This window comes from Chelonoidis abingdonii, chromosome 3, assembly GCF_003597395.2.
Source record: "Chelonoidis abingdonii isolate Lonesome George chromosome 3, CheloAbing_2.0, whole genome shotgun sequence".
Taxonomy (NCBI): Eukaryota; Metazoa; Chordata; order Testudines; family Testudinidae; genus Chelonoidis; species Chelonoidis abingdonii.
The window spans coordinates 68273582-68287701 of record NC_133771.1 but is presented as its reverse complement, the minus strand read 5'-3'; the positions used below and the strand labels follow the sequence as shown (position 1 = coordinate 68287701).

General features: G+C 40.1%; 1 protein-coding gene across 1 annotated transcript in view; it reads left to right on the top strand.

Annotated features, from left to right (window-relative positions):
- CEP162 (centrosomal protein 162) overlaps positions 1-14120 on the top strand; it is a 91265-nt gene that overhangs the window by 21629 nt on the left and 55516 nt on the right. The window contains 8 exon segments of the mRNA XM_075063827.1: positions 486-601; positions 1065-1157; positions 2420-2447; positions 6380-6499; positions 7342-7536; positions 10438-10519; positions 10901-11180; positions 11703-11970. Coding sequence (XP_074919928.1) covers positions 486-601; positions 1065-1157; positions 2420-2447; positions 6380-6499; positions 7342-7536; positions 10438-10519; positions 10901-11180; positions 11703-11970 — 1182 coding nt within the window.

Here is a 14120-nt window from a genome sequence, read left to right as displayed (position 1 = left end):
CACACACACACACACACACACTTTTGTCTCGTGAAAAAGGTAGAGTAGTGGGGGTATTAGGGGAACCAGGTGATCCTTCATATGGCTTTCTTTCACATCAATATTCATCCCAATGGGTACAACCTGTTTTTATTTGAATGTCAAGATGATTTTCTTATTGTATGTTCTAATAAGGACTTGGAATCTGCCTTTTTATAACTTTACAGTCCTTCTGTCAGGTGATTCCCAGATCAGCCTCCTCAGGTGATCAGAACCTCCCAGGTAGCTTCATTTCCAGGCGACATCTTCCCTGACAAACCATAGCAATTATGCTGTGTACTTATTTTAATTTGGAGGGACTATACATGACTTATTCGTCATGTTATTTTTTGTTACAAAACAAGTTCTGTGAGCAACACAGTATTTGTTGTTAGCAAAGCATTTTCCTGACACACCCTGTATCCTTAAAAAAAAAAATCTTTATTCCCTGCTTAATTATACTTCAGGCTATTATAGTGAAGATTTTGAAGATGAGACTGAATCTAATTATCCTTCTAAAAATGAAGATAACCAAGTTGAGCAAACTGTCAGATCAGATGCTGATTTAAGTATTCAAGGACAGGTATAATTTTTAAAATATTGAATTTTGTGTTGTCAGACATTCGCTGCTATGCTTATCTGCTTTAAAGATGTTCATAATTCTGACAGACTAAACTGCTAGTTTTTAAACGCTTCTTAAAAATCTATCGTTTTAAACTAATTGTCTGAGCTTTTTAAACTACTTGTTTGAGTTTATAGCGATCTACAAGTACACAAATATACATGTAAAAACACAAGTAGCTATAGTTTTTTAAATGTACTTGCATTACATACAAGGAAGAATAGAGGTATTTGGTGTGATATTTTTCCATGAAGAATGTACTCTTCCTGGTGGTTTGATCTTGATGGTCAGAATCAACCCTTGACATATCTGCAGTACATGCTTATTTGCATTTTGAGTCAATGATCACAGATGGTAAGTGCAGTACTTAAAAGCACTGCACAGAACTTCAGAATGACAGGTAGCTTTTCTCTTTATTTTGTAGAGAGGCCTGGGGGAGGGGCAAAAAACTATTGAGCTCTTCAGGAAAAGGAAAGCCCGTTACCCACAGAACTTTCGAATGAAAAGGGGAATCAAAGTTTTCCTTTCCACCCCTTCTCCCAAATACTGCATATACCTGTTGTCTAGTGACCTGCTGAATGACTTGTGAAGGGGTGGTCAGGACTATATCATCAATCATGAACCCAGTGGATCTAGCCACCTGGAATTCTGTCACTGTAGGGGAATGCCGGAGTGTCATGGAGAAGGTGCAGTAGCTCTATATCGGTTCCCAGCTGCCTTTGGCATAGAAGGCATGACCGGAGTGACTGTATATTCTGGCTTTTTGTGACTGCTACAACAGCTTTTTTGGCATTGCTTGGCAGAGGTTAGAGCAGTTCTGAGGCTGCTCTAATTTTCACTAGGGATGAAACCATCCTAGGATCACCCTCAAAATCCACCGGCCAAAAACATGGTATAAAGTCACCTTTTCCTACCCTTTGGGTCCAAGAATTGGACCCAGTATGCTTTATGTAAGCAAAACAATGAGACCAAGAGGTAAGCCTTCAATGCAAAATTAAAGACAATAAGTCTTTTGTAAGGATATTTTGTGTGGTATCCATGTATTGTACCACATCTATAGAAAATGAGAAACATATTTTCAGATACTTCTGGTCCCTTAAGACTGAATAACAAAACACTGGGGCATAAAATGATTCTTATTTTGGAGCAAAGTTCTTTTCTTTTAAAAATTCAGTGCAGCATAGTAGAGGTCAACTTTATTTAGTAGGGCGAGCCAGGTATTTGATTACAGCTTATCTACTTTACATTCTGTTGTCTAGAACAGCTCACATTCATCTCCAGTTGATGACCTTCAAATTTTTGTAGCTTGTTTTTTTTAAAAAAAAAAAAAAAAAAAAGTATTCGTTGAATTGCTAGTCCTAATAAATGCAAAACCACAAACGGCATCTCTGCTCATGTTCATACCACTTCAAACTTGAAGGCAAAGCAGTTAGCATTCATTTTGTATTTCCTGTAACAAGGACACTAACTTGGTGTTTTCTGAGTTTCTTGAATTGTAATTTGCAGTAACAACATTTTGCTAATGTAATTTTTAGCATCTAGTTCCATCTCACCCCAAAGCGAGAAGCAGAGTAAAAGAATGGGGAAGATGTATGGTTCCAGTTCATCTATTGGTGTCATAACTACATAGTGCTCCAAGCAGTTGCATAACTTAAACTCATACTGTAAATATTGAACTGCACATGAACTAAAGCAAACTTTTAATCTCTTTAAATATAAACTTACTTTGTTTTTTCAAATTCACAAAGTAACTGTCCTTCACTGTTTCAATTGTTTTAGGATGAAAAGACTGGCATGCTGGCTAAAGGTAAAAATTTAAACTTGCAGTAGCGTGAAAATATCTGTAAAACATATAGCAAGTAAATCTGTTTTATTTCTGTATATGAATTTACTGCTCCCTAATCATAGACTGAAGTATTTAAGAATGATCCATATGTCTTAATTTTTAAATAGACCTCAACACAGTCTCTAATTTTGCACCAAAAATTCAATATCCATATTTTCACACCTGCAAGTTTAGGGCCAGATCCTGCAGTGAGCTCCATGCAGGCACTGCAGTCCTCGCATGTGGAGCTCGTAGAACTGGGATCTTAGTAGCCATGTTTTGGAATCCTGCCCAAAGTGTTGAAATATAGAAGGTGATCCAGTGAATATAGAGTACTTAGATTTTCAGAAGGCCTTTGACAGGGTCCTTCACCAAAGGTTTTAAGCAAAGTAAGCTGTCATGGGTTAAGAGTGAGGGTCCTCTCATGGATTGGTAACTGGTTAAAAGATAGGAGACAAAGGTTAGGAATAAATGGTCAGTTTTCAGAATGGAGAATAGTGGTGTCCTCCAGAGGTCTGTACTGGGACCAGTCCTATTCAACATAAATGATCTGGAAAAAGGGGTAAAATAGTGAGGTGGCAACATTTGCAGGTGATACAAAATTACTCAAGATAGTTAAGTCCCAGGCAGACTGTGAAGTGCTACATAAGGATCTCACAAAACTGGGTGACTGGGCAACAAAATGCCAGATGAAATTCAGTGTTGATAAATGAAAAGTAATGCACATTGGAAAATAATCCCAACTATACATATAAAATGATGGGGTCTAAATTAGCTGTTACCACTCAAGAAAGAGATCTTGGAGTCGTGGATAGTTCTCTGAAAACATCCACTCAATGTGCAGTGGCAGTCAAAAAATTTAAGACTGTTGTGAATCATTAAGAAAGAGATAAATAAGACAGCAAATATCATATTGTCTCTATATAAATCCATGGTACACCCACATCTTGAATACTGCGTTCAGATGTGGTTGCCCCATATAAAAAAAGATATATTGGAATTGGAAAAGGTTCAGAAAAGGGCAACAAAATGATTAGAGGTATGGAATGACTGCCAAATGAGGAGAGAGTAATAAAACGGGGACTTTTCAGCTTAGAAAAGACACGACTAAGGTGGGGATATTATAGAGGTCTATAAAATCATGACTGATGTGGAGAAAGTAAATAAATGTTATTTACTCCTCATAACACAAGAACTAGGGGGTCACCAAATGATATTAATAGGCAGCAGGTTTAAAGCAAACAAAAGGAAGTATTTTTTTCACACAAGGCACAGTCAACTTGTAGAGCACCTTGCCAGAGAATGTTGTGAAGGCCGAGACTATAACGAGGTTCAGAAAAGAACTAGATAAGTTCATGGAGGATAGATCCATCAATGGCTATTAGCCAGGATGGGCAGGGGTGGTGTCCCTAGCCTTTGTTTGGCAGAAGCTTGGAATGGGTGATGGGATGGATCACTTGATGACTACCTGTTCTGTTCATTCCCTCTGGGGCACCTGGCATTGGCCAGTGGTGGAAGATAGGATCCGGGGCTAGATGGACCTTTAGTCTGACCCAGTATGGCCATTCTTATGTTCTAAAAACAGGACTTGATTATGGAAGCCCAGCTTCCTTCTCCAAGCCCAGCTGATACTTGGCAGGGTGGGAGCAATTGAGCATCTTTGAACCTAAAGTTACGGACCAAAGCAGAAAAGATACCAGCTTAAACTGCCTCTCTCCTCCTGATTGTAATCCCTTGATAGTTTGAAATAACATTTTTGGCCCTATGCTGGAAGATTGGACACCAGTGTTTTTACATGCTTTTTGTGATCTACCTGTTGAAAGCCAAAGCCACCAACCCAACAAACTTGGGTTGAGTTTTTTCATAGCCAGCTAGGGACCCAGCCTTATTCATTTCAGTGGGAGTTATAACTAAATTCCCTAGTTGTCTTGGAAAATCTTAATCTTGTTGTCTAGCACTCTGACCTCCAGTCATAACATACCACTTCTGGAGAAAAGGATATTTTATTACTGGTCACTTCTACAATAGTCTCCTTCACCAGAGTGAAGAAGAAAATCTGTAGCTTGTTTACCCAGCTGTCTGGGAGTGAAGTGATCATGAGGTGCACAAGAAGTCTTTCAGAAATTAACAGAATGTTTTTCCTATTCTCACATGTTTCTTCCCTCCAAAAAGAGGGGTTTAAATAATTTAGAAATTGCTAAATGGGTTTTATTTTGGCAATTAAAAAAAAATTGTGCTGATTTTTGGAGAGTCCTTTAGAGTAATGTTATACTGAGGCAAGATTTGGTGTGTCTACAAAACGTGGGGGGTCTAACAAATGAACTGTCTTTAGTCATAAGTGTAGAGGAATGTTGTTGTTAGGGCAACACTGTCAAGGTTGCTAAGCTGTTACAGCTGCTCGGTACTTCTGTTCTTGGAGCTTCGGTGTTACCAGCACAAACAGAAAGCTCAGCCTGCTAATTCAGCAGACCTCAATGTTATTCATAGAGAGAGACCATAGGCACGGTTCAGTGACCAAGACACTCAGCCAGGTTTATTGTCCTCTAGGCACAGTCCTAACGACTCACACAACTTGCACAAGTACATTAACACATGAGTGCCCTGTGGCAAGGAGTGGCTCAGACAGCAGCAGGAATTTCTGTTGTCCCCTTGGCCACACAAAGGATTAAAGCGAGGTGCCCCGACATTTATAGACTGAGACAAACAACTGGGATAAACAATTTATGTACTACCTTACTTATTTCATTACATCAGTTTGTTACCTCCCCTGATACCTTGCTACTGATGTCTCAGGCAAAACACCCCTATTCATTACTCTGTCACACCATTTTATCTTGTGCTAGGTTGGGGTGTATTTGTATTAACTTCTTGGTATATATTTATGTAGTTACTTGAGAAATGTGGGTGTTCTTGTACAATCCTCTCTGGTCAGGAATATGCTTACTTGGTTAGCCAGTATCTAGTGTATTAGTTATTTTGCCAAGGCCAAGCCTATTGTGGTTCATAGCCTTTGAGTCACACTGTTAGCTATGCCTAGGACTCCAGCAAGGCCTGCACCAGTAACAAAATACCTGCCGGTATATTAACAAAATATTAACTACTCTAACAGTCTATTTTATGTTCAAGTATGCTAATCCTGAATTTGAAAGGATAAATGGTAAAGGCCTGTTAGTAATAAAACCAAGTGAGGGCTTAATTCATGAGGGTTAACTAAAGGGCTTACTCATGTGACTATCTGTGCAGTGTAGTATAAAGGTGTGTACAGTGGAGTCGCATCATAGGCGCATTTAACTTACGTGATTTTAACTATGCACACTTGGAAAACTAAAAAGAGAAAAATAAGAATTTAGATACTGTACCTGTAGTGCGAGCGGTTCCGCCCGCCATTCCACTCAATGAGCATTTGACTGTAGGTGATTTTTGCCTTATGCACTGACTTCAGAGTCGTGTAAGTTGCGACTCCCCTGTACACCCATTTGGCTACTCGCATTGCTTGTCACAGCATGGTGGGGAAATAGCAATTGCTAAGCCACTACTTCCTCTTCCATGCAGGTGGGTAGGCAGGAATGGGGTGTGGATTGAGCCTTAGCTCCTCTTTTCTAGTGTGTCAGCCAGCACAACTAAGCTGGTTTGGAGCAGAGTGGGCAGGGAAGCTACACTGGGAAAAGAGCTGGAGCAGCTTGCTTACCCCAAGGAGCAAGAGGGAAGCAGAGACTGAAAAGGCCTGCTCTGCTGCTGGTGGAAGTGCAGTTAGGACCTGTCCCATATACATGACGGATCGCAAGGTGCCAATCTATTCCTAACTGATTAAAATTGTATTCTGCATCCACTGGGCCAGGGTGGAGAAAGTATAATATTACATCAGTGACAGTGTTCTCTAAAAGTCCCAGGTTTATTTTTTTGTATACTTTTAGTTGTGTTGCTTGATTCACAAGACTCCACCATGGAAACCCAAAAGGTCATTGAACAGCAAGATGCAGCAGTGACTGAACATCAGACACCTGAAGTCACTAAGGATGAAATAAATGGAACTAGTAAGGCTGCTTTGTCTTGTCTTGTGTTTGTGTGCGTTTGTTTTGGTTTAGACTCTTTTTTAGCTGAAGACTTGATCCAGAGGATTGGAAGAGGAAATAAAGAAATTCTGTGTTCCCTATGCAAATCAAGCCCCTGGTTGGTAATCATCAAAATCTTGAGGAAGGAAATGTTTTTTCTTTTCAAACTTAAATTTTTTTTTCATAAAGGCTTTTTCTAGACAACTGATACTTCAGTTTTAAATATTTTCTTTTATTCTTCCTTGATCATTGCAAGCTGCTTTCTCAAACACACACACACTTTAGCAATTGAATTTCATTTAGAAGTCAGAAATAGACATTTACAGCAGCTAAAATTTTAATTGTACTCAAAACTGTCATGGGAGAGAGAAGTCAGAACAATGAGAAGATATATAACTCCATGAAGACTTGCAATACACTTATTTCATCATAGGCACATTGTATTTTATCAAACAAAATATACTTCTCATTTTTGTGAGTTTTAGTAGTGAAAATATATATAAAAATAGAAACACCTATAATTGCAGAGAAAAGACTGTAGAGAAGAGCAAGTATTGTTTAATAAACACTTTCCTAATTAAAATGAAGTTTGCTGTTTTCAGCAATAGTTGCTCTCTGTAAATTTTGAAATTGTGAATCAAGAGAGGAAAAGTAAATTGTTGGATTTCTTTTCTTTTTCTCATTACTTTGTCACAATGTTGTTACATTTATCTGTTAATAGATCATGCTAGTAACTGAAACTTATGCTTCCAATGTGTTGAGTTTACTAATTGTTTCTCTAATGAATTTCCTGTTCCCTGCATTTTGTGATTGTTAATTTCCAGCAGGTATTTCCTATGGACAAACTAACAGTGATATTGAAGCATTACAGCAGGCCTATTGTCATATTGATCAGTCGCTAGGAGACACAGATGAGCAAAGAATTAATCTTAGTGCGATGGAAAATGCAGAGTTCCCAGTCCAAGATGCTTCACAAAACAACGAAGACTATGCAAAAAACATCTCAACTACTGAATCAGGTAGATACTGCACATGGAAGGAGAGTTGTGATTTCCCATCTATTGCCTTTCCTTAGTTAACATTACTACATTATGGAAATGATACATTCAAACTCTATGGATAGAACTAGTACAGAGTGCAGCTATTTGTCATTTATTTTAGGTTAAAATAGCTGTGGTTTCTGGTAATGTAGACTGTATTGCTCATGCTCCACTAGTCTTTAGTATATAATCTTAGTATAATTCCTTTCTTGTTCAAATTACGTAAAATCAGTGTATGTTTTGGGTTATGTTCAAGTTACACGTGAGAAGTGTGTTCAAGTTACTTAAAGGAATTATTTCAAACAAAAGAGCTAGAACTTAAAGGATTTATGCATTTACTATTGACTCCAATATTCTCATCTGCATAAAACAAATCTCTTTTTAAAAATTGAAAGAACAAAACTGTAATATCACATACACAAGTGAAATATATAAGCCTAGGGGTAAAATTTTTCAGAAGAGTCTGAGTCCCATTTTCAAGAGCATTTTAGGCTCCTAAGTAGAGGTAGCTGGGAAACCTAATTACAGTTCTGTGAAAACTTTATTTCTTTTTCAGAATTCTTTTAAATTCTGATATGGGACAAAAAGTCATTCTCGCAAGATTTCAGTTCTGTGAAAATTCTGAACATTTCATTTTGGAAGCACCAAAACCTGATGTTTCTGAAACAAAATATGCTCCTGGGATACCCAGCTGCCTCTTTGGCAGGCTGCAGGGAAGCTGGGGACCCATGATGCCTTGGCAGTTGCAGACTAAAATTGACATGATTCTTATCAGGTTCACTGCTGTCCATCACTGAATAACAGCGGTGAAACTGACCAAACCTTTTAACTTGACAAAAGTCTGGTCAGCTTCACTGCTGCTATTCATTGAAGGGCAATTATGGATCTAACAAAAATGACGTGAGTTTCAGCCTGTGGTTGCCAGCATCCCTGGCTTCATTGCAGCCCATATGGTGATCTGCTTGGATCTGAGAAGCCTTAGGTGCTTTCTAACATGCTTGGTGGGTTGAAGCTGGAACCCTGGAGGTGACAGCTCTGAGGCTCCTGGCTGAGCGGGGTCTTCCAGGGTTCTAGCTGCACTTCATCCTATCCGCAAGCCCCAACGCCTGAGAATCCAGGCACATGAGATGACAGGGAACCTTCCTGGGTTCTGTCAGAAGTTTGTCAAATTCAAACTGCTTCCTTGAAATATTTTGATTTCCATGTATCAGAAAATTATGACAAAAAATATTTTGTTGCAATTTTTCTGACCAGCTTTTCTGCTAAATGCCTAAGTCTGTCTTACTGAGTGGGACTTGAGTTTCTAAGTGCTTTTTGAAAATGGGACTTGAGCTCCTGAACCACTTAGGCACTTTTGAAATTTTGACTCTCAGTCTTCTCCCTGAAATCTAACCAGGGAGTGGATCTTCAGTGTGTGAATCTCTAGTCCCACAAGATGGGGGATCAGCCACATCAGTGGCACTATCTCTTCTCTTCTACTCAAACTCTTAGAGAGTGCTGTACCAGATAATGATCTGTAGTGGTAGAGAGTGGGTGACGACTACACAAGTGATAGGAATGCGAAGGCAAGTTGCACATTCCCAGCAAGGATAATATAGTCTGATACAGTTATCTTTCTGTTAAGCACCCTCGTTGCATCCTAAAGGCATCCAGGGCGAGCAGAGTTCTCCAATAACATTGTATAGCCAAGGAAGAGCTAGCAGGGGCCAGAGCTGATGCAAAGGTAAAGGATCTCCATGTGGATGTCCTCCTGCAGACCCCAGGGGATCTGTCATGTTCTGGGACAGCTCTGATTGCCTTACCCAACACAGGTTCAGACTTGAATGAGACAATATAGAGAAATCTACAGGAGCCAATCTTTGCAAAGACCTCCTTCCCCAACAGCTCTCTCCCCTGGGTTTTACCATAGGAGGGTAGGAAGTGGCCAACAAAGATTCATACTACATAAAGTTCTATTTTAAGAAAAGATTTTAATTTGTTTTGTATTTGTAACACCCTTTTTAAAGCTTAGAAACAAGATCTTCTCTACCCACGTTTTCTATGTGACAAACATTAACAGGCTAAGTTCTGCTCTTAGTTACACCAAGGAATTGAGGAGAGTTATTCCTAATTTACACCATTTTCCGAGATGACCTAGTATGTCTTTTCCATCTCTATTTTCTGTCTGCAATTTCTTTTCACTACCTTAGAAGCACTGGAGATTTTGTAGAATTACACACTACTGTTTGTCAGAGTTTAGCTCAGTATCTCTTTTTTGTTTGCTTTTTAATGGGGTTCAGGTTAACAGCTTTCATTTATTACTGGTTTTATATTATCCTTATCAGTGTGTTCAGTACAGCACTTAAAACATAGTTAGTGATTTAAGTTAAAAATGACAACAAATACTTTATGCAATATTCAAGCAGAATGATACCCATTTGGAATACCTGTGCCTAACTTAAAATATCTGAATAACACCTGAGAGATTGTATGTAGTTTCTTGACAATGAGGGTGCTTGTAAAAACAAGACCAAAAAAAGCCCCCCAAAACACACCCACTCAAAATTAATGATTCTGACAGTTTTGTGTTAGAAGTTACTTTTACAGATGAGACAAGTGTTTTTTTGTTTTTGTTTTTTTTGTTTTTTTTTCTTCAACATCAGTGAATTATTTATATGGTAGATATCTTGGAATCTGTTTGTTGCCAAGTTAAATCAATAAGGGGCATGTTTCAGAAAGATGCGTGATATTATTGCCAAATACTCAGTTATAGCATTTGATACAAATATGTTTTCTAAATCTATCACCTACTCAGAATTGTAATATTTTTTAAAAAATTGCTAGTTTATGACTATGTATTAAGTATTATACTTAAAATTTATAATTTATTCCAATCCTTAGATTTGCTCACTATAGAGGAATTGATGAAACCTATTAGAGCAGATTCATCTCATGCAAGAGGCTTTGACCTGGAGCCTGTAAGGTATTTGTTTTAGAAAATGCATCTTAATACCCATAATTTATTTGTGAAAATCATCTTTCTGAATAACTAGGGTCATTTTTGAGCTAGGAATCTAGATTTTATTGCGCTAGATAATTTAGTACTAGTGTGTGTCGTTTGTGCTGATGTGTAAAGTGAATATGTATTCTGAGTTGGTCTGGTCAGTTTTGAAAATAAGATCTATTTCCAATAGACTTACTCCATTAGTAAATACAGTTTAGAAGTATTGCAAGTAGCTATTTCAAAAATAAGTAGTCTTTTGACCTGGCAACGGAAATAACATTGCATTTGGGTGTCAATTTTAGAAAAAAAAATTGTAAGCAAATTGCAAATCTTGTTAAATGCACTTTTATTTTTCTTTAGTCCAGTAAAACTAACAGACAGCAGAGCAGCTGAAAATATGAGCCATTTGCCATGTAAAGAACACAAAAATGATGCAGTTCTGGAGAAGCAAAGTTTAGATTTTTTGTTTGAAAAACATAGTAAAGAAGAAGAGAGTGTTTTTCTCCAGGCAACTTCAAATGAAGGTAGTCATCAGAAAGGGACTGATAAAGACCAGATTGATAAAGAGCAGCTTAACCTTTTGAGACACAAAATACCACAAGATTCTGCATTGTTGCATCAGGACAGCAAAATTAATAAGGTAAGCAATATTTCGCTCTCTTTTATCTGTTTTAAAAAAATCATTTTAAATTACGTACAGGTTTTTACAAACATATTTGCTAGAAATATTTTTTAGGAGCTTAGAGTCTGCCCATAATTTGGGGATTCCCAAGAAAACATTGCTATCTGATAATTAGGGTCATGGCTTCAAAGCTGAATGCCAATTTCCAAGATAACCTAATAGGTCTTTTTCATCTCTACCCTGTTGTCCATTCCACCTAATAGGCAGTTTTCTATTCTCGGTGTGATATCTTCTTTTCACTACCTTAAAAGCACTGTAGATTTTTGTAGAATTACACGTTATTCATTTGTTTGGGTTTGGTTTATTCATTTTCAGATCCAACAGAAATTTTATTCCTGTTTATTTAAGTATAACTCTTGTAATTGGCCTAGTATTGTGTTACTAGAATTATATTTAAATAAATGGGAATAAAACTGAAGTTACCTTCAGATTTTATTATAGTCTAATGTGGTTGTTACATACTATACTTATTCTACACAGGCATGTCAGTCCAGCTCCTGGAGGAACAAGGGATTGGATTCAGTGATTAATAAGCAAATAATGCACAAGAGCACTAGAAGTACAGCTCCTTTCCATAAGAAGAAATCTCCCATTGGGCCTCATATATTGGTTAGGAGTTCTGGGTATGGTAAACCCACTTCACCCTTAAAACAACTTTCCACAACTAGTGAAAAGAGAGCATCAAAAGAAGCTCTCAAAAAGCCAAGTTTGAAAGCCAAATCACCTCCAGATAAAGCAAGGCAAAAAGGTAAACTGATAGTTTTATACACATAATTTTATCTTAAATGAAGAGTTCAGTGGTTAATTTTTGTTTAATCCAGAGAATTTTGGTTTTGATGCTACACACACAAAATAGTGTTAGATCAGGCCTGCACAACTCATAAAGTGGCGAGGGCCACATTACTCCAAAGAAAACAGCTGAGGGCTGAAACCTCCTTGCCCTGTAGAAACACCCCGCCCCAGGGCCGCCCAGCCATGCAGAAACAAACCTTCCTTCCCCAGCGCCGCCCCATCAAAACAGCTGTGGGCCAAAAAGGAAGGTTGAGGGTGGGGAGGTGATGCTTTATTTTAAATCAACCAGGGGCTCCCAGCTGAAGAGATGGCTAGGAGCCCTGAGGGCCCAATTAAAGGGCTCGGGGCTCCGGTGGCTGGGGGAACCTGGCAAGGCCGGCTCTAGGTTTTTTGCTGCCCCAAGCAAAAAAAATTTGGCTGCCTCCGTCCCGCGCTGCACTCCCCCCGTACTCCCTGATTGTCCAGTCCTGCGCTCTTCCCCACCCACCAAGCACACCCAACACATCACACACACACACACCCCTTGCTGCCCAGCACTGGGTATTCCACCTTTCCTCCCCACCGTGCCCTCCCCCCCAATGCCGCCCAGCCTGGTCACTGGTAACTCGTTCAGGCGGGTCATTCAGCAGGAATTTTGGATGTGGCAAAACACAGACAAGAATAGGTTTCCATATGGTTAAGAGCTGAGTAAGTGGAAACATTTTCAGCTTGATGTGATTGGAGGATATGTGGATGTATAATTATAAGACTGTTCAATAACATGAGGAAAAGTATGAGGTGCTTTATTATTCTTTTGTTCTACTTCTTCTTTCTATGGGAAGTTGCCAATTAGCAGTATCATGTCTCTTTTAAACAAACCAAAAAGGCAATGGCTGATTGAAAAACATAGCAATTCAGTCCTAGTAAAGCGATTTTCTTACTAATTATTCCTACTTTTTCTACAGCAGTTACCTGGATCAGTATATTGATTTGGGGAAAATGAAGTAACAGCCTGCCAAAAATGAGCTTGAGCACCTGAATTTTGGGTTGTTTCAATTCTGGAAGGGCAGGTGCTGGCGTGGGGGGGCAGTGTGTCGTGGAGGGAGCATATGGCTAGCAACGTGTTGGAGCTGCACGGAGCCGAACGTGATCTGAGTGGCCCGGTAGGGGGCGGGGGTTGGAGAAGGGGTAGAGGGTTACGGGGGCAGTCACAAGGCAGGGGATCAGGGAGGGGTTGATGGGGCGGAGTCGGTTGGGGTTGGCGTCAGGGGACAGGCAGCAGTTGGATAGGCATGGGAGTCCCAGGGGTTTATCAGGGGACAGGTAGGGGGTGGGGTCCTTAGGGGAAGTTAGGAGGGGTCGCAGGAGGGGGCAGTTGGGGAAAAGGAGAAGGGAGGCTTAGATATGGGCTGGAGTCCCAAGGGGCAGGTAGGGGCAGGGGTCTCAGGAGGGGGCAATGGGGGGACCAAGGAGCAGGGGCATTTAGATAGGGGGTGGAGTCCTGAGGGGCAGTTAAGTGCACGGATCCGGGAGAGGGGGAAATCAGTGGTCGCGGGCGGGGATTCAAAGGGCTCTGGGCTGCAGGCAGCCGAGGGGAGCCCTGAGCCCTTTAAATCCCAGCTGCTGCCCTGCCGCCGGAGCCACGGCCGGGATTCAAAGGGTTCTGGGGTGCCCGCAGCGTGGGGAGCCCTGAGCCCTTTAAATCCCAGCCGCGGCTGGGAATCTGTGCCGGCAGCCCAGAGCCCTTTGATTCCCAGCCGCGGTTGAGATTTAAAGGGCTCAGGGCTCCCCGCAGCTGCCAGCAGCCCAGAGCCCTCTGACTCCCAGCTGCGGCCAGGATTCAAAGGGCTCTGGGCTGCCCGCAGAGCGCCGTGTGCTAGGGATTTAGAATCCCCCCGTGGGCCGCACAGTGAGGCTCCGCAGGCCACATGTTGTGCAGGCCTGTGTTAGATTTTATGTGATGTACTTTTTCCACTTCCTAAAGATGAAAGTCTTATAGCAGTGTTAATTTTTCCTGAAAGAATAAATCAGTGTGAGATTCCCAGGATTCCTGCATGTTCCTAAGAGGTGGGCCTAGCTATCATATTTTCAAATTGCAGTCAGATTTTGTGATTGATGCATTTTGAT